General features: G+C 39.7%; 2 protein-coding genes across 6 annotated transcripts in view; one reads left to right on the forward strand and one right to left on the reverse strand.

Annotated features, from left to right (window-relative positions):
* RTF2 (replication termination factor 2) overlaps nt 1-20,233 on the reverse strand; it is a 22,824-nt gene continuing 2,591 nt past the window's right edge. Inside the window, exons 6-9 of the mRNA XM_003212146.5 lie at nt 4,922-5,035; nt 3,185-3,239; nt 3,014-3,106; nt 1-370 (exon numbers count right to left, since the gene is read on the reverse strand). Coding sequence (XP_003212194.1) covers nt 189-370; nt 3,014-3,106; nt 3,185-3,239; nt 4,922-5,035 — 444 coding nt within the window. The 3' untranslated portion in view covers nt 1-188. The remainder of the gene's footprint in view (nt 371-3,013; nt 3,107-3,184; nt 3,240-4,921; nt 5,036-20,233) is intronic.
* Nucleotides 8,535-20,100, forward strand: LOC104914070 (putative beta-1,3-galactosyl-O-glycosyl-glycoprotein beta-1,6-N-acetylglucosaminyltransferase 7). Of its 5 annotated transcripts, XM_019622300.3 has the most exons (5): nt 8,535-8,994; nt 11,384-11,516; nt 12,710-13,741; nt 14,088-14,183; nt 14,982-20,100. In XM_019622300.3, the coding sequence occupies exons 3-5, from the start codon at nt 12,766-12,768 to the stop codon at nt 15,206-15,208; spliced, it is 1,299 nt and encodes a 432-aa protein (XP_019477845.2). In that variant the 5' UTR covers nt 8,535-8,994; nt 11,384-11,516; nt 12,710-12,765; the 3' UTR covers nt 15,209-20,100. The 5 variants fall into 5 exon arrangements, with proteins under 5 accessions (XP_019477845.2, XP_085098055.1, XP_085098056.1 ...); XM_085241929.1 differs by having other exon boundaries at nt 14,088-15,124; XM_085241930.1 differs by having other exon boundaries at nt 11,384-13,741; nt 14,088-15,124.

Below are 20,233 nucleotides of genomic sequence, written 5' to 3' on the forward strand. Positions count from 1 at the left end.
TTCTGGTTACCTATTTTTTATTTCATAGAAGTTGCAACTAACACAAATTCATTAGCTATTTGTTAGTTTACAAACAACTTGCAAACTGAATTCCAGATAACATCAGTTACTTTCTGCATTGGAGTTGTACAAAAAAGCCTCAGGGGAGGAAAGCAGTGCTGAAGGTTACAATCAGGCTCATCATTGTTTCAGAAGCAGTACGCTGTGTGAGTAACCCAATTGGAACACTCCTCCTTTGGACGTTTTGCTGAGCTGTGTGTTGTAAAAATAGATTTGTATGCCTCAGATTTCTCCTCGCTGTCTGCAATGGATCTCTTAGTGGCAGTAGAAGCCTTATTGACTTTTCCAGGGACAGATGAACTTCTGTCATCTGCGAGAGAAAAAGGAATAGAATCACACATATGTAACAGCTCACAATTAAAAACAAAAACATGAAGAGGTGTTTACATTAATACTGGTAAAATTATTTAAAATACTGTAGGAACAGACAAGGAGCACATGCATTTTTTCCACACACACAAAAAATGTAACTGAACTCAACCATAACGTGTTCCTGGCTCACAGAATTCATGCTGAAAATGCATTTACAAATCCTGGAGAGTAATTCTTTCCTACTCATGTAACCCCCTTGTGCTGTAACTCAGTACTGACAACATTTATTCCTCCCAGTGAAAAATGGCTCTGAACTTGAGTTTTAAGAAAGAAACATTAAAGAAATCCATCACTCTGAAGTATTGTCTGAAAATCAGCTATCAAATGACCAAAGCTAAACTTGTGAAATACTGTCCCCAGGGAATCAATCTTCCCCCTTTATTCCTTGCAAAGTCATTTACAACAACTTTCCACTTTTTTTTTCTTCTTTTTTTTTCCAGTATTTGGGATAGGAAAACACCCATCCCTCTGTTTTTGATACCACTTCTGTCAGTGTATTATATCTACCACTAGAGAACCAACCAATCAAACAAAACCCAACTAAAAAAAACTTGCTCTTTCTAAATGACTGTGTATCTTTCTCTGTTGCAGGAAGACAGTATTTCAAAAAGCACGTAACAAACCTCTTGCACAAAGAAATTACTACATTACAGCCTGCAGAAACTCCATACATCTCATGTATCTTAGGCACAACTGTGTGTGAATGACTGGTGAGGAGTCTGAAAATGCACTTATCTGATTTCTGCATGCAGTCATAGGAATTCTATACGCAATTCTAAAACATGACAGATCAGATCCTTTTTATGTATTTGGAGAATGCTGCTTTTAATGACACTAACAGTTGGCTGGAAAGAATTACCAAACAATGGATTTGAAAAAATGAATGTGTATGCTGCAAGTCCAGAAACCTTGGGGTGCCTTGTTCACAAATTAATTCCTATGCAACTGGCATTCCTCACTCCACGGATTTTTCTTTATTTTCTCTCTCTCCTTCTATTCCCCTTCTGGTCAATATCATTGCTGTCAGAAACAAACCAGCAACCTGACATTTCAAAAGACATGTTTTTCTCCTTTGCATTTTTGGAAAAGAAAAAGACATCAAACATCATTAGAACTACTAGGTTCCTAAACATCCTAGAGCAATTTAATAGATCTCAAATTAAATGCTTTCGAAAGTTTAACCTTTATGAAAACAGTGAGTGGCAGGTGAAGCATTTCCAATGGAAATTCCGTTTCTCAAACAGAGAAATGATGAACTGTAGATAAATTATTATTAGATTCTTTAAACAGATTATACTGTCTTTTCCTGTGGCTGCAGTACTTGAATTCTTCACCTTGAAACCTCAGACTGACTTGGAAAACACACCTGAATTTCTGTACGAAGACATCAGTATTAATTGAAGATGTCAAAAAATAATAATATGTATTTTCTATAGAGAATCCACTATCCTTTGGATTAGCAGAGAGGCAAATTTATTTGTAGTTTCATGGCAGTTGTAGATACATCGATACATCCTAAAGTTCTATTCCAGTGCTACCAGAGACACACAGCAAACTAACAGCTGAAATAAATGACTACAAGTCAAGCCATCAGCTCGGGATGTTTTAGTACACTTCATTGAACTGAACTGTCATGGAAGACTTTTTTTTTGACCACTTGCACTCTGGGAAAACAATAAAGTAGATACACCAAACCCTTGTCTACATAGCTGTGTGAATAAGCATTTCTAATTTCATTTGTTCACGTTGGTTTCCACCAACTCAAAGCTTAGCAATGTTGAAATGACATAAGCAAGTCTGCCATGTACCATTGGAAAAAATGCCATTTGGTTAAGAGTGTTTATTACTTGATTAGTTCTCACCACAACACTTACCACTCACAAGCATGTGCAAAGAGTCTGTAGTTTTAGGTATTATGAAAGTATAAGAAGAAGTCAATCCCCACTATATTGATATTTACCAAAATTCACTACCTGAATGGAAGTGATGGAAGTAGATGGGACAAACTGGGCAGAATGAGGAAGAACTGACAATCAGAAGCCCTTGCAAAGTTTCAGCAGATTCAGTTCTGTAGTTCTGTACACTTTTTGCAGTATTGCAAAACTCTGTTTTAAGAAAAAGCTGAGTACAGTTCCTGCTGAGCAAGGAGCTTTGTGCCAGCTCACGAGGCAGCCTCCTACTCCAGCTTGAAAAAACAGCCTTTAGGACATGCTTTGAAAAGAGTGGATTCTTTGAAAAAAGAAGCCATGAAATCATGGAAATCACTTGGAGACAGGAACTGACCTTTTATTACTGAGAAAGATAATACATTAAGATAGGCTGTGAAGAAGTTCAAAAGTCAGAACAGGGGGAACTGAAAATATAAAAAAGTATGAAGCAGCAAAAGAATGCACAAGGACTGGTGATGTGATAAAAGTGACAGACTTCAACTTAAATGAGCCTTTAAAAAAAAGACTTAAAAATAAAGGAAGCAGCTTCTGAAAACTCCAGTACAAAACTGTCAGACGTGGATTACAGAATTTTCCCAAGCATATCTACTGGTGTGCTTTTTTCACACGTAGATGGAAGCACATCCACCAACCTGAACTTTTGGTGAAGATGATGTGTCTCTTCTCCCCAGAGCTGGAGGCAAGGCCGTCCTTTCTGTTCTTAACTTTAGATGGACCTGCAGAATCTATGAAATAAAAAAGTGAAACTGTCGATCTGTTTCATGACTCCTAAGAGTGCAGTTAATGTACAGCTGTGAAATTACCTTCAGTGGTGACTTGCTGGGCAGCTGATTCTGCTGACTTACATTTCTTTGACTTCTGAAACAACACAAGCAGAAATCTGATGATGTACTGACTGGATGTGTAATTCCCAGTTTGTGTTTGATAGATACGCAGTTTGCTACATTTTTATGTCTTACACAGTGAAACTGTTCCTTCCACAATATTGCTCCATACTTTTACATTATTTATATATGGAAAAAAAAAAATAAAATTCAGAAACCTTAAAGGAATCCTAAAGAAAACCATACAGGCCAAAACTAAACCATCCAGCTTTGCTGTTTTGGTTTGTACACTTTGCAGTGGGGCAGCAGGAGGGATAATCACCAGTGTAATCTCATGCTCTGGACCCATATGGTGGGACGGGAAATGGAAGGACTTCAAACAGGACAAAGTAACTGTAATTAATAAAGATATTTTTCATTAAGAAATTCAGAATAATCCCACATCTTATATCACATCTTTTCATTTAGTTAATTGAAACATCCCTTCTGGGTAACTTGCATTAACTGGGCCCTTTATTGCAAATTCCTTAGGAAGAAAAGGTGTGAATAGTTAAGTGAAACATTTTAAAAGCATCTGTGGACCAGATTTTCCAAGTTAATTTATGATTGTCAGCCGAAAAAAAGAGAACAAACAAAAAAATACCCCATAAACAGCAGCAACGACAAGTATCCCATTACTGGCTTGGGTTACATAAAATGCCAAACTGGAAGATGTGTTAGAACAGCCACTGGTGTTACTGTCGTAAAAGCAGACTGCATACACTCAGAATGGAGTACATAACTCAACGATGTCAGACAAACACAATGAAAATAAATTATTTAACTATTTTATAAGAATTAAGAGAACCCATGCTGTGAAGAATACGATTAACGCTTTGGGAAAAAGATGCCACACAAAAGATGTTGCAGCAGAGCACAGCCAGAAGGTGGTGGTAGAGCTGTACAATGCTGACAGCAGGCCAGGCTGTCCTGGAGCTCCTCGCTGTAAATGCACAAAACAAACCCACCCTTATTTTCAGGGTGCTTCCATCTTCGTTATTACTGACAAGTTTAGAAAGAAAAGCTACCTCCCATTACCATCCCATTATCACGTTATATATAGTAAATATGAATTCAGATGAACATATATATATTTCATCATGGGCACATATGAGAAATTGAAAAGATTGCTAGAGAAGAGTGCTAGCTCCTTCTTCCTTATGCTTCTGTCTTATGGGCAGGAAGAAAGGCAGCTCACTGCACTGCTGTCATTTGTCAATTCTGTGCCATACAGCAACTGCTACTGGACAGAACAGCAGCATGCATTAGAGTGCACACTAGGGATATTTTGATGGCATTCTGCCTCTTTAAATTAAAAAAATAAAATAAAATAAAATATGCCACGACAGTGAGAATAATCACTGTCATTAATCAGGACTGCAGAACACGACTACACTTCTTGGCACCCTGCTTCATTATACCTGTATCACTGAATTCTGTGATTTTCAGAGCACCATGCCTGCTAGTCACAAGAAGGATTCCAGCAGATACAAGGTGAGCATGCTGTTAGTGGAATACGGACACAGCATCTCACAAGCTCTGCTTTTAGAAGTGCACTGAAGTACAACACAGCATACCAAGTCAATCTTCCAGTGGGTATAAAGAGCAGCAGAAAAAGTTACGTGATCTGACAGAAGATTGCATCATACAAAATAACTCAGTATAAAATAAGATTACCTTTTCTAATTTACTTTTGAGTCTTCTATCCTCCATTCTTTTCTTCAGTACTTCCACATCTTCTTTATTACCATTCAGGATAATCACATCTTCCTCTTGAAAGGGAACACCACACTTCAAGGAAAGAGGACAAAAATCACTACTTTTTCAGGATCTTCATCCCAGTGAACCTTTGCTAGAATTAACCCCTCAGATTATGCTCTTCTCTCCAAGGAGTTCTCTAAGCTTCCCTTTGCTGCTTGTCTTTTCCATTATTTTTTCTCTTCTAATTGTTTCATACAGCACTTATAACACCAAAGGGAAAATCGTGGTAGGTTCTACTACTGAGCAGAACAGCTCTGACCGTTGGTACCTCATTCTTACAGAAAGAAAAATATCCAGCTTTGTAGTGAATCACGAACTTCTGATAACCACATCTAAAAGCAGCCCTCACACCAAGCTGCACAGCACATTCTAAAAGAATTTCAGAGCTATGAAAATATTAAGGTTTTCTTCACCTGTGAATGCATTTGATTAAGACCCAAGCAGTTTAACACTGCATTTTTCCACCTACTGACAGTCATATAAGCAATAATGCCTGAGAGCAGCAATTCATTTAAACAAAGGCGCCACAAAAATGGCATTTTTCATTAACCCAGCCCTGCTACCTCGCTGTACTTCACCTGATTTATTAAACACTACCAAGTTTTACATTTTCAAAGCGCATTTATTAATTAATCTGGATTATACAAGTAATCTGCTTCCTGTAACTTGTTTCCTGATTGAGTACGCAGATGTCTGCACAATTTTTAATCATCTGGAGAACACCCAGCACATCCACTATGGCATCTTTGATTTTAAGATCTCATTTTTTTTTTATATTTACATTTATTTTTAATTTTGGTAAATCCAGAGGCTATCTGCAAATCTGCAGGATTGGTTTATGTTCCTCTCTGTTACCACTCCTCTCTTTTCTGAATTGAGGTTTATAAAGGTTACTCGTGTACTGGTAGCAGGCATTAAAGTACCATCCATACCTCTCATTTGTTTAATTACAACAAACGCAGGTAACTCAAGTGATGAACAGTTTGAAAAGTGAATAGTGGGGCACTATGACAGAGAAGTAAGGGTTGCAGATGAATATTCAGAGCATTGGGCAGAGCAGTGGGTCTCACATGGGAAGTGGGAGAGCAGCCTGAGTTTTTCCATTGCTGCTGAATGAGCTGCTGGAAATAGCAGCTCAGTCTGAGCTCAGGCATTTGGGAGTGAGAAGTCCCCTCAGTCAGGACACACCATCAGTCTTTATCCTGAGGACAGAAGGACTGGGACAGTACTGAGTCCAAACAAGTCCTCCATGCTCATTTCTCATTGATTTTCTTCCGAATGCAGCAGGAAATACACCGACCCACCTACAGACTAATGACTTAGGAAGTAGTTTGTAAAATCACATCCTATTAAGCACACAAAACAACAGGGTTTCCTGTGAAAGTTCACGTGAAAGGACTCTAACCTTAACAAATGTTATGTTTTAAAAAGGAAAGAAATTCCGGGTTCTCATCTGGAAAACACAGGTGGAACTCTTCTGAAATGAAAAATATTCAGAAGAACTGGGCAAAAGACTGCGTGCTGTGCACCAGACCAGAGAATTTCTTGCCACAGCAGCAGCCAGCTGGTATTACAGAAGCCAAACACATCCAAATGTACCTAACTGCAACAAGCTGCAAACATTGCACCAACTCTACCTTCTCCAATTTCCCTCATTACAGAAGATAGTAGTATTAATTCTGGTTGTTTTGTTTTTTTTTTTTAAGAAGCAATCACTGTTTCTTCAAGAAAAAAAAAAAATCAAGAACTTGAAACATTTGTGTAAAAAACAAAGGAATTTCAGCTTTGCAAATTCAGAAAGGTTATTCCTCCTGAGCAAGGTGTTCTCTGGCAGATGTTTGTCTGACAACATCACGAGGTCTCCTTGCTGTTCCTTGTTTATACTGGGACTTTAAATACATAGGGAGGTATTTGCCACAGTTCCTTGATGCTACTGCAGCACTTTGAACAGAAGACACTGCAATGAACTCGAACACCATTCTGAAGTGGACAAAGGCACCAGAACAGCAGCTTGCAGAGCTGTGGGTGAGACTCGGGGTAACTGAAGAGCTGTAAGCTGAAGGGATTTACACTGAAGGACGTGCTGGATGGGCTGTGCAGGTTTTGTCCTTTCAGGATCCAATCACAAAAGCATAGAAGTACATTTGTGACACCAAAATGGCTTAACACACATCAGTGAATTATTTAAAGGCTGTGCACATATAATTAAGAAGTCTTCAAAATCTGGTATTATACATTTATACATACAATATATATCCTACAAACAGTCTATGTGTCTATAACACATCTGAACACACCCACCCACCATCAACTTCACCAAAATTACACCCTGAAGACTTAAAATCACCTGAACAATAAGGATATTTCAATAGGGTAGGATAGTTGTCTTCATTAGAGAACAAAGATGCTGGGTTTTTTGTTTGTTTTCAGTAATAACAAAATCATCTTCTGTGGCTGAAACTTAGAAGACAACATTTGTACCCGATTCCTTGCTGTTCATTACTTCTGATAGGCTTTGTTTTGTTCAGTGTCTCAGATTAGTTCCATCCACTACTGCAGCCTCATAATGCAATTAGATAACAGGCAAATACATTCCCATTATCTAGGTATTTACATCAGTGTTAAAATCTAATGTCCTACATAAACCTGAAAGTCATTTCCTGAACTATGAACACCAAATTAACTCCTGCAGTCCTCCCAGATGTGACCATTATGAACAAGGCAGGAGTTGTTGATACTTTTCCAAAACCACTTCTCTCCAAAACAGGGGATGTGCATCGCCACGACCCATCCATTCCTTTTTAGACAGGGCAACATTCAGAGATGGCACTGAGCAGACATGCTGTTCAGCCAAGGACCAAGCCAGCATTCATTTACCAACCACACAAGCCTGACGAATTAACAGCTACAAGAGACAGCAATCGTTAACTAAAAACATGTTCTGAGTTTCCCAGAAGTTCCTTCACTGGAAGGGCAGCACTGCAGGAGCTGTGAGCACCACTTCAGGCACTGTGACTGAGCTGCAATGGGACAAAGATTGATGGATAACCTGGGGTGAGTGGGAAAGTCTCCTCCATGCCGTGCACGTTCTGTGCTGAGCTCTTTCTCTCAGGAGTTACAGCATCCACTACAGCAGACTGCCCCAGCTGCAGCCTCAATTGACACAGCTTCCCTTCAAGTCAGTGACAATTTTCTATCTGCTGTGCCTGCAGCTGTGCCCTAATTTATTTTGAGGTTTTCTCTATTTCCGAGCAACATTCTATTTTTATCTGTAAGTACTCAAAACATGCCAGCCTTCCCACTTACTGCTACAGCTTTGCAAATCCAGTAAACCTGAACTGTTAATTTTTCACTTATTAAAACCCCAAGAGCCCTAATAAAAGCACAAAGAGTGAACAGTTCAGGAGGATGACGTTTCATCCATTATCCGTTCAGTGCCAGACGTCAGTGGAAATGACCAGGAGCATTTCCTTCCTGTGCTTCTTTGCTGCAATCTGGAAAGTTTCAGCAGGCAAACAGTTAAGAAGGAAGGGGGGAGGAGGAGGAGGAGGAGGAGAGAGGGCAGCTTTCCCTCCCATTCTCATCATCCAGCACACTCTGCTAAGCAGCATTGGGGTTAAAGCCTTGGAGGTAAACCACAACTGTTTACAATCATCAGCAATGCACTCCATGGATCTGAAAGTCTGATTTCAGGCCTTTTAAAGACTGTCTCTGAACAGTGGCACCAGAAATTTGGAGAAGCTCAAATTTTCTCTTATTATCGTGAAGCAGAGGACATTTCTTCTGCAGCTGAACAGCACTGCTGCAGAATAAATATGCTAAGCATCGCAGGAAACCAGATCAAGTCATGTTAATGTTTAACCCCTTTCAGTTATATGAAATTTCCACACAAGCACCAGAATGAAGAACGCTGCCTGAATGTTGCTGAAGGACAACGGGACTCTCTTTATTTTTATTATGCTGCCTTCTCCTGGCTGACCCTGGACGAGGTAAGACGAAAGAAATTACATTTTTGGACTCCAGGTTTTTCACTCTCTTAAATAAAGCACAAAATAGTCTAATTTTTATGAAAAAAAATTTCACTTCAGAAAGGCCATTTCACTTTAGCAGAATGCTCAAGCCTGGCTTGAGCTGGGCTCTGTTTTTACTCTGTCATTGATGCGCAGGACAGGTTGGCCATTAATACAAGCACTTTTACATCAAAAGTCTCAATGCTTACAAATACGTGGTTTACTTCTGTTCCAACCAGCTTAGCATCTCACAACCTTGTATCTTAATGGTTTAAATAGCTCCTGTAGCATCTGACTGAAATTGTAACGAGGTCAAATATACCATCCAGCAACAAAATCATAGATAGGAAGGTATGCCTCCACAAATCTGTTTGTATTTATTGGTAAATATCGATGTAATATTCCAATAAGAATGCTATAAAATGTTTAAGGTGGTACAAGCTGGGATTGAAGAACATTTTCATTTACTGGATACATGCCACAACACAGAAGCAGAATGAGCAGACTCACCCAGGCTGACTGAAAAAGCTAAGTAAAAAGCAGTTAAAAACACCAATTTTACAATTAACTTTATTGAGGACTAAATTAGCATTCACTTGCTTACGAATTGTTTACGCAGGCCTTAGTGTAGACAGCTTTCAGATGACAGACAGACATAAAAATATTTGGAAATACAAGAGCTAAAGCTTTTTCCACCATATAATTACTAGAAGATGAAGCATTCCTAAGCCTACATTAACATTAACCAGTTCAAAGGGTACAGACAGAACAGGAGGTTCAGAGAGGCAACGCTGCACTCTGAAACCCTAAGCAGGAAGAAACGGTGAGCTGTGAAATGATCCCCTCCTAGCTCTGAAATGTACTGCAACATATACACTTAATGGAGTTTTTATAAACTGAGGTGATATTTCACAGGCTTATTTTCAGGTATAATTGAATTTTCCTCCAGAGTTTACCTTTTAATGGAGTTGGAGTAAGACAATAACTCTCCATGAGGTAACATCCATGACAGCAGCCCAAGGATGTGTGATAATCCCTACCATGGGCTGTTCTCTGAAGAATGGCACTCTTAGCACTTCCAAAAATTAAGACAGCTTCATACTCTGAGTTTAGCAAACCTACCCATAGTACAGAACAGGCTGAGTTTCAGTACCTACAGCTGCATTCCAGCATAAGAAAACTGAAAGGCGAGGCAGCCTGGGCTAATCCTGGACAAATCCTGGACAGTGGATGTTCTTAATGGTAAGAAATGATCTTCGAGGGCAGGAAGGATATGGTAGCACAGCTCTCCACAGCAGGTCACAGAGCTGGGGCTAGGAGACTCTTGTAAGTGACAGACTGCATTCAGAACAGGACTAGCAGAGACAATTCCAGCCCCAGAACCATTAACACACAAGCAGAAAGTCAGTTTGTGCATTCTATAATATATACTGAGGTTGAAAGATGTCAAATTTTGCTCTCGTTAGAAAGGTTTCATAAAGTCATTCCCCAGAATCATTTAACCACTGGGGAAGGAATTATTTCCTCTTGGCTGACAGCAATGTTTGTATGCCCTTATGCTGCTATATAAAACACAGCTTCTAGATGCTATACAGTTCAGTAGGAAAAATCCATAGTAAATACTTAACAATCTGAAACATCCCTGGAAGCTATGATGTGATGGGCAATAAAAATTTCAGGGATGGAACAAACAGGTTACAGCTTGGATCTGCAGAGAGCTAACCTTCACAACCTGTGCACAGTTGTAGTGAATTAAAAAAAAAAAAACAAAGCAAACAAAAAATCCAACATGTAATAAACAGTGGAAAAGCAGACAGAACGCTCACCCTGTACAGACAGATGCTGTTTTCCAAGCAAGTCCCAAACACTACTGCAACTGCCCAGTATCTTCAGTGAAATTTTTATGTCCAGAATGTGAAATTCCACAGAGATCTCATCACATTCACTATTTCAAAGCAGCTGTAACGTCTCTCCTTTAATTATTCACTGAGAACAAACTGTTTTTTCTAGCTTCAGCTCCAAAAAGGTTCAGTGTTTCTGTAACACTCCCTCCCCAACTTCTGCTTTTGCTAATGGCCCTTATGCAAATCCCTGCTTGGCTCTGGCAGTCAGCTGGTAGCAGCCTGCAGCACCACACCTGTCCTTTCCACTGCAGAAATCCTTACAGTGCCATTCCTTTTTTCTTCCTCTTTGTCTAATATTGAAAGATTGAAGTTGCTCAAGTTTTTTTTCACGCTAATGGCTGAAAGACAATCAAGGTTGTTTACACAGTAAATTTATCCCTCGGGAGCAGCTGAGGAGAAAAAAAAAAAAAAGTATTCCCCTGGGCCTTGATTTCCTCCTGTTTTTCTTTGGCCTATGCATGCAGTGCAGACCGAAGGGCACCGCTGACAGAACACAGACTCAAAATGGATGAATCCTCCACCTACCACACCAACCCACTTTCCAGAATGCTCAGTGGCAAAGAGGCATTCTTTCAGCCTGAAATTCAGTGCATACTGGTAAGGTCAATAAAATAAGTACATTTCTTCCTGACAACATAACAGATCTTAAGATATTACTACTATGCAGCATCTGTTCTCTTGGTTCGAATTCTGTATTTTTTATGCTTTTTAAATTCTCAGTCTCTTTTTCTTTTGTTTACTTTAGCTACAACACTCTTTATTTTCAAGCTTCTAAAACAGTCCTATGCTGTGTTTTCTTTTTTAAAATTATTTCCCACTTTTGCCTAATGAAAACCCGGAGTCTTTGAAGTACAGCAGCATTCAGATAACAAGCTACGTTTACAAAAAGATGCTCGTTCTCCATTCTTATATAATGACAAATATGTTATGATGCAAAGTATGGGATATTTATAGGTTAAATTGTAAAATTTGTTAAAAACAAGTTCACTAAATAAGGTACAACAGAAGATGAATTCTCTTTAAAATACAAATGAAGTATTTCTTGATTATTAAGCTTAATGACAGCTGATGACCCTTCCTCTGCCCCAGGGAATTTTCTCTAGGAAAGGGATACAGACCTCCTGTAGGAGCTGGAGGACTCAGGACTGCTGCACTTGTGATGTTTCAGCAAGAAAGATGTATGCAGGGAAAAAAAAATCACAATGGAAAAATTAGGTGCTTTCCAAAGCACTAACACAAAGATGTCAAGAGAAGGGGGAAAAAGTCTCCAACGAGTTAGAAATGCCTGCTCACTTCATAGCATAAAGAACGGAACATACTGTGGATTGCATTTTAGTGTTCCCCTTTTGGTTATTTAATAAATTTGTTGCTGACCTAATTTACTGAATCCTGGTCCTCCACAGCAGGACGTGAGGTTGCCAGGCCTCAAGCAAATCCCAGCAATGAGTGCCCCTTAGCTCAGTGCTCACACATCTCCCCAGCTCTGAGGGCTGGACCCCGACCAACCTGCACTGGCTGTACAATTAACTTCTATATTATTGGCCATTTGGTAATTAGTGTACAAAGCCATTTGGGATTCTCTGCCTGATTTTGTTTGTCGTAGGAAGAGCACCTCGTGGTCTGTAAGTACTGTTTCCAGTGCACTGCAGCATGAGCACGGGCACACAAACAGTCCTTCCTAGTAACTGGAAAGAGTAACCTCAGCCTTAATAAAAGCACTGCTACTGTGTCATCAATTAAAAGAAAAGAGTCAACAGGGTTATCTCCCTCTCTCTCAATCTTCCTTTCAGATAATCTGCATGCCTAATTAAACTATGATCAGAAGACAGTATCTGGATAATAGAAGATGAACCCACTCGATGCAACAAAATCAGGATTTTTACTGTGCATTGCTGTCTGTATGTTCATCTACACTTTCATCTACCCGAAGGACACACTTTCTGCAGAGCAAGAAGAGCAGAAATTTAGCACAAATAGAGCAGAGTGTGGATTTTACCCAGATGAACTTTGTTCAGCTCTTTTTGTGGGGAAAACCGCGGCCCTTAGAATTGGAAGCATTTGTCAGAACACCTACAGACCTGCAGCACTCAGCTGTGTTCAGACCTCATGCAACTGTTCCACAGTTTTCAAGGCTCTGCACTTTATAACCAGACCTCTGTCAGATGAAGAAGGAAATTTCTCACTGGCGTATATTATTACAATTCACAAGGAGCTGGAAATGTTTGTAAAGCTGCTAAGAGCTATTTACACACCTCAGAATATTTACTGCATACATGTTGATGAGAAGTCACCAACTGATTACAAAGCTGCTGTACAGAGCATTGTAAATTGCTTTGAAAATATTTTTATTTCCTCAAAAAGGGAAAACGTTGTTTATGCAGGATTTTCAAGGCTACAAGCTGATATTAACTGCATGAGAGATCTGGTTCAGTCCAAAATCCAGTGGAATTATGTTATTAATCTGTGTGGCCAAGATTATCCTATTAGAACAAACAAAGACATTATAAAATATATCAAAAGTAAATGGAATGGTAAAAATATGACTCCCGGGGTTGTCCAACCACTTCACATGAAACACAGGACACAGGTTAGTTACAGAGAATACGTGCATTCTGGAACCTCCTATGTGTATCCTACAAAGAATGCAAAAGCTAAACCTCCATACAACTTGACCATTTATTTTGGTAGTGCCTATTACATATTAACTAAAGAATTTGTAGAGTTTACACTGACTGATGCACGTGCAAAAGGCTTGCTTGAATGGTCAAGAGACACGTACAGCCCGGATGAACACTACTGGGTCACACTGAACCGCCTGCAGGGTAAGATTTATGTTATTTCTGTTAAGAGTAACGTCTGCACCGACAGCACTGGGGTATGGGACAGAGAGCTGAGTTCTGCTCTAGAGCTTAACAACACCCTGAGTTACACTGCATGAATGTGGTCATTCTTTCAGTCTTGATGCTGCTCCTTTAAACCCTATCTTATGATGGCTAAGAAATGGAGCTTGATGCTAGAAAAGTCCTACTTATGGTGCAGACCATTAGCTATCAGGCTAAAGAAGAGTTAATTAAAAAAGTAAGTTTTTACTGTGATGAAGCTCACGCTCTCAAAATTATCCCTCAAATAAGTAGAAAGGAATCTCATCAGAACTTTATGCTTGTAAAGATGCTCCAGGTGCTACACCAAACGCAGACTGGGAAGGAAACATACGAGCCATTAAATGGAAAGATCAAGAAGGAACCGTACACAAAGGCTGCAAAGGTAACAGGAGTTTTTATCATGAGCTACAATTGCATTCACTGCTAATTATGTATTATGCATTAAACCAGCCAATGAACGCACCTCGGTGGGAACACATTCTATTTTGGAATTGTCATATAAAACAACCCATCCTGCCCTGCTGCATCCAACCCAAATACCTTCTGACACACTGTTGCAAAGACCATCACAGTATCCACATACTGACCACCCTTCTCCCAACCCCCCACTTACAATACCTCCATAATTCAATGGGCTAACAACAGAACTGCATACTTTCTTACTTTGCAAGTTTCTTCCTCTTTTCCTTTCTTCCTCTGTTACATTAACCAAGGCTTCCTTAGACTGCTCAGTTTCAGTGAGAAGTAAGGGGGTTACTCAACAAGCACATGTGTCAGATACATCAGACCTGAATGAAATCTCCTCAATCTGATTTATGGAAGCAGGATAGTGCTGACCATGTGGAATAAAAGGCAAAAGATAGTTAAATAGACCATAACTGCAAACTCATCCAGTAAAGCACTGCCTTTTAAAAATGGATCCAAATGAAGTAGAACTTCAGCTGTCCCACCACGAGATAAGCACTGTCAGAGGAGCAGGTGGAGACAACACGTATCCACTTCTGTAAAACACAAAACCAGAACAGCCTGCAAGCTTTAAATCCAGTACTAACCTCTAGATCCATTTCAGTGTGTGAAGTCAAGAGGTAATAGCTGTTAGTAACCCCACAGAACGAAGATATTCTTTAAGGATTCCCTCCAGCTTTCCGCTGCTTTCAGACACTTCAATTTGTCTTTGCAGGTCATTACATCAGAGACATTTGTGTCTATGGGCTAGGGGATTTACAGTGGATTATCGAATCGCCTCACTTGTTTGCCAACAAATTTGAGCCTGCAACGTATCCACTCGTGATGGACTGCCTGGAGAGACGCCACAGGCTGAAAGTGCTGCACCAGGCAGAGGTCCCAATTGAAGATGATTGGCGTTTTCAGGAAGATAACTCTTTCAACATGAAGCTGAATGTTTGAGATTGGCTGAAATGTAAACGTATACCCAAAATACTGAGAACCATCAATGTTTTCATCCGTAGACTTCGTTCACTTGGTGTACTGTGCTTACCCCTGTGCTGTAGTGCTGTGCTACTGTTTCACCAGTGAAATAAGCAGTTAGTGTTACTCCCTACAGTAAAAGAGCAAGCAATGGCTGCTAAAGGATTAATTCCTAGAGAAAATGATGTCTGTAACAAGGGGGAAGTTCATAATCTTCTAAGTGACTCATTTAACTGGAAAATACACATTCCCCATGTCTGTACCTGAAAAAAAAAAAGAGAGGACTAAATGGAACAAAATGGAAGTAATGACTGAACAAAGCTGAAATAAGAGGAGCACAAGCTGACTAAAGTCATGTCTGCTGTATGCTTTATAAAACAGATTGCTCTGTGACAAACTTGTCACTAAAGCTGCAGAGCTCACAGAGAAGCAGGTGACAGCCAGTTTCAGACACAGCCCATTTCACTGTTATTCATGGCCAGCTGCATCTCTAATTTCATTGTGTAGCATGGCAACACCACTCGTGCACTATTCATGTTTTGCTCTTACTAAAAAGGGTGTCTGTATCAGTAACAGTAGTAGTGTCCTGCAACACGTGTTTAAGTCCTTGTTTTTCATCCTCTGCAGGAGTTTAGGGCAAGGAGACATAGGAAATGGGAGGCCAGGGAACAAAGGAAAACAGAGTGAAAAGCTGTTTTTTAATCCCCACAGCTTCCCTGAATCTTGACAACAACTGGAGATAACATCCAGAAGCATCCAGGATAAGGATCTCATTTCCCAGATCCTTTGCAACCAACTGCAGTTCTAATCAGCCTGCACGAAGAGAGTGGCTTTTCATGTTCAACTGAAGCCAAAACAGGGAATAGGAATATAAAGGGAACGAGGATGCAGCCCTCTTCCAAGTGAGAGCTGCTGCTCCCCTCTCCTTAAGGACTCTTAAATGAATCCTCTCAACTGTGCCACAGAAGAGACTGGAGATTGATGGGGAGACAGAACAGAGTGGTGGTGAATCCTGAGAAGTCATCTCAGTTTTTCCTCCTTTAAAAGGTTTTTATTTTTTGTAAAAATGCAGCCAAAAAAATAATTCCATTAAATCCAAATAAGCTTCAATTTTTTGTATTAACTCTGATGGGAGCGAGTAAAAAATATCCTGTTATTTGTAAGTTCACTTGATTAGAAACTACAAACTGTAAAGAAATGTCTGTGAACAATGTAGATGTAAACTTCAATATACACCCCAAACAGCATTCATTTTGCAGGAAAACTGGCTTAAAGATTAAGTATTTTTCAAAAAAAAAAAAGAAAACAAAACCCAAACCCACAAAAATGAATTAGCAAATGCTCCACAGCAGAACAAACAAATTTTCTGGAACTATAATGCTCATTTTCCCACACAAGTTTCTTGGAAACAATGCTTTTCAACTGAACTTTAACCTAAAGAAGGACCATCTGGTCCCAATTTATTTACAGAAACTTACAAACTCAACCCAAAGGCCTGGACTCAGCCTACTCACAGCCTACCCCATGGCTGACTACTGCTGAAGACATTCCTTTATGGATGGAAGGAAAGAAACAAGTCAGTCAGTCAGGCATGTTGAACATCCTTCTGAAACCAGTTCTGACACCGCTGGGTCTCTGCACACATTAGAGGGAACAAAATGCACAGCAACTCCTCTCCAAACCACACCCAATCCTCAGCAAGGTGCTCCCAGCATTTCTTCACTCCATGCTGGTTTTAAAAGCACGAATGTCACATTCCTCATTGCTGTCTCTGTAGAAGATGCAGTACTTAGCTTTCACTGTTCATCACCGCCACGCAGAACGATTATGTTTCACCTCTGAATTGAATGAGGAGGTGAAATTCGATAGGAACTACTTTCAGATCGGCTCAGCTTGCAGGAACTGATCAAACTGAGGGAAAAAAAGCACAAGCAGCTCTCTTCTTGAAAACAAAAATTACAACTTCACCAGCGTCAGCTGAAGAAAGGTACAAGTGAGCAAACCTCCTTCCCTAAGGAATTTTATATTTTAAATCACAAAATTATGTAAATATAAAGCCCTGATTAATGCACCCATTCTTAACCATTAAGAAACACTATTTTAGCCATCACTGAGTAATTATAACATCATTAATTTCTTATAGTGTTGCTTTTTTTTGTGTTTGTTTTTTAGTTCTACCAACAGTTAAAAAAAAATCAAGCAATAAACTTGTGAAAGCTGAAAGCATTTCACATGCATTACAAAACCATTGACATGGTCCATCTACTCTCACACAGTAACACACACACAGCTCTAAGATCTCAGCAACTGATGTTTACTAATGTTTGGTAACTGCTGCTCTAAGCACGAAGAGGCAATGTGACCGTGGTCCAAGGAGAACAGGGCTCTGTAACACACTGCACACACATTAACACAGACCTGAGAGATGTATGCACAATTTCTATTTCAAAAAGCCCGAGGAACACATTCAATAGCTCTATATCTAAGTTAAACATTTGATTAAGTGTTTAATGTGGCACAGACTTTAATAGCTAAGATACCATTTCCGGCATGTATTAAAGTCTGTTAAATGTAGGAACACTTCCAAAATAAGCTGTAAAGAGAAGCAAGAGACCACACTTGAAAAACCTGGTTATAAAAGAGGTTTGTATGATGGTCATAAGCAAGGAACTAATTAAACAAAGTACAAGGAATATTCTAACAATTCATTTGTACTTCTCACTGCCTTCTAGCCTCTCTGCAGTGGGTTTCATGAAGGACATCCCTTCTCATTATGCCAGAACCACGGTATTTTCAGCACTGAGTGATAACAAACTTCCTCTACAATTCCACCCTTTACCTCAATCATTCAGTTACACCACTGGCAGCAACGTGCAATCTTCATGACAGGAATCTGTCCAGAGTAAGCGGAATCAGAGCAGCTCCATCACAAATATCACAGAGAGCCTGTTCAGAACATGGTAAAACAGATGTTTGGGGGCTCCACTGCACGCTGCCTCCTCAGGCTGCCCTACTGCGTGCCACAAGTTCACTGATTCCTTTGATAAGGCATCTAGAACAGCTGTATCATCTCATCTGTATAATCTCTGTGTTACACAGATTGATCAGAAGTCTGGAAGTTTCAGCACAAATTCAATAACCATTACTCTGCCAAAGAACACACTGTCACAGATTAGCACTGAGAGCCTTGTTCAAGACATCTTCAAGTAGAAAAAACGATTTTCTTTTAATTTAGTTTTAGTAGTCTGATGGAGAATCGAAACACATAGTAAGTGAAAAGTTCTCGCTTAAAAGCACAGATTTTAACCTGATATTTTTTATGTCAATTCAGTCCTTCCTGAAGAACAGCAGGCAGGAAGCAGGACAGAGCAGAAAGCTGCTGAGTCAGGGCTTCATGCTGCACAGCACTCATCAGCATCAAACGCCCTTATCACGAAGCAAAGTTGTTGCTCCTCTTCCCTCTCAACTGTCACATCCTGTACATCTCAGCACCCATCTTCCCACTGTTATTTACAACTTCCTTCCTCCCCTTTATAAAACTTCAAAAAAATGCCTTAGAAAAAGAACGCACGTCTGTGTAAAACCACAAGTACAACTACTTCATGTAAAGCTCCTATTGAGGAATTATTTTTATTTTGAAATGAAATGAATTTTTATTTATCACTGAAATGAAAAGACTGCTTCATCTCCTATGCACCTAAGCTCTACAAAGCCTTCCAAATCCAGTACAGCAGCAAATACTGCCAAGATAAACCAAGGGAGACTGAATTCTTAATCTGGTCTTTTTCTACTTCCTTGGGTTAGGCAGGGCCTGCACATGCATTCAATTCTTCTAAACACTTGTTTCACAATAAGCATGTTGTTGTGTCATTATAGCTATGAGCTGTCAGAGAAATAAAAAAAAGGAGAAGTGAGCAGAGAGAGAGCTGTCTGTGGGACCTCCCAGTGAAAAGTGTTTTATCGCTTTCTGGGTGCTGATGAGCCAAGCCAGGAGATCTAGAAAGGAAAATAATTTCCTACAGTTCCACAAAGCACAGCATTTTCTGACATGCACCTTGTAGCACACAAATATATGACCTTCGTGACCTTGTACAGATTATCCAGCTGAAAGTACACAAAGCTGAGGACTGCAGATTTCCTGTTGGCACTCGCTGAAGAAGAGATATTCAGCACTGTTTTTCCTGCATCATTAAGGCATCTCCCCAAAGTCCTTTAGGAAACAGTTGTTAACATATTAGCAAGCTTTCAAGCCTGGTGTGCAGGCTTCTAGGTGAGATTAATGCACAAGAAAAGCTTGTTTTGAAAGAGCTTTCCTGAATTTCACAGCAGTAGAAGAAAGAGCTGCTATCCATCTAGATTTCCCAGTTTGCATTCATACTACAAATCTCAGCTCGAGATGAAGCAAAATCAGATTCTAACATATGAAAAGAAAGGCTGGATGCTGAGAGTACAGAGACAGGACTGCCCTTTCTGAACCACTCATCAAATCACACATCTGACTCACCGTGGCCCACGTGGATCCCACAAGACAGGTTTTAGCTCAAAACCAAACGGTCATTCTTCAACCAGCAGTTACCACCAGGAGAAACATTGTATCCAGCAACCACAATATTCAAACGCTGCACTTCAGAGAGTTTTTGCATTTTGAAAGAATACCTACCTGAAAGCAACACTTACTTGTTAAGAAGCAATTTCTAATCCTAGCATTAGCACAATACACAACACTACTTTTCCTCTCTGATTTTTTTCTAGTTCACTTCACTATATCGTCATATAAAGACAAAATGTGCTAGGGAAATTAAGGTAATTAGGGCTACATAGACACAAACTGGTAGCTACTAATCTGCATATTCAAATGAAAAAAAAACAAACAGAACACTTTAAAATAGTAGATAAGAAGACAGTTCTTCATACATACATATAAATACATACGTACATACACATGTCCACCCATCTCTGAGGGTCACTGTAACCCCACTGCTATTAAAGCTAAGAAAAACCCAC

Source organism: Meleagris gallopavo, chromosome 22 (assembly GCF_905368555.1).
Source record: "Meleagris gallopavo chromosome 22, MGAL_WU_HG_1.1, whole genome shotgun sequence".
In the NCBI taxonomy this organism is placed as follows: Eukaryota; Metazoa; Chordata; class Aves; order Galliformes; family Phasianidae; genus Meleagris; species Meleagris gallopavo.

Coding starts and splice junctions, on each gene's coding strand:
- LOC104914070 (XM_085241931.1), top strand. CDS start 12,766: ATGAACCCACTCGATGCAACAAAATCAGGATTTTTACTGTGCATTGCT. Junction 13,742..14,087: donor CACACTGAACCGCCTGCAGG/GTAAGATTTATG, acceptor ATGCTTGTAAAG/ATGCTCCAGGTGCTACACCA.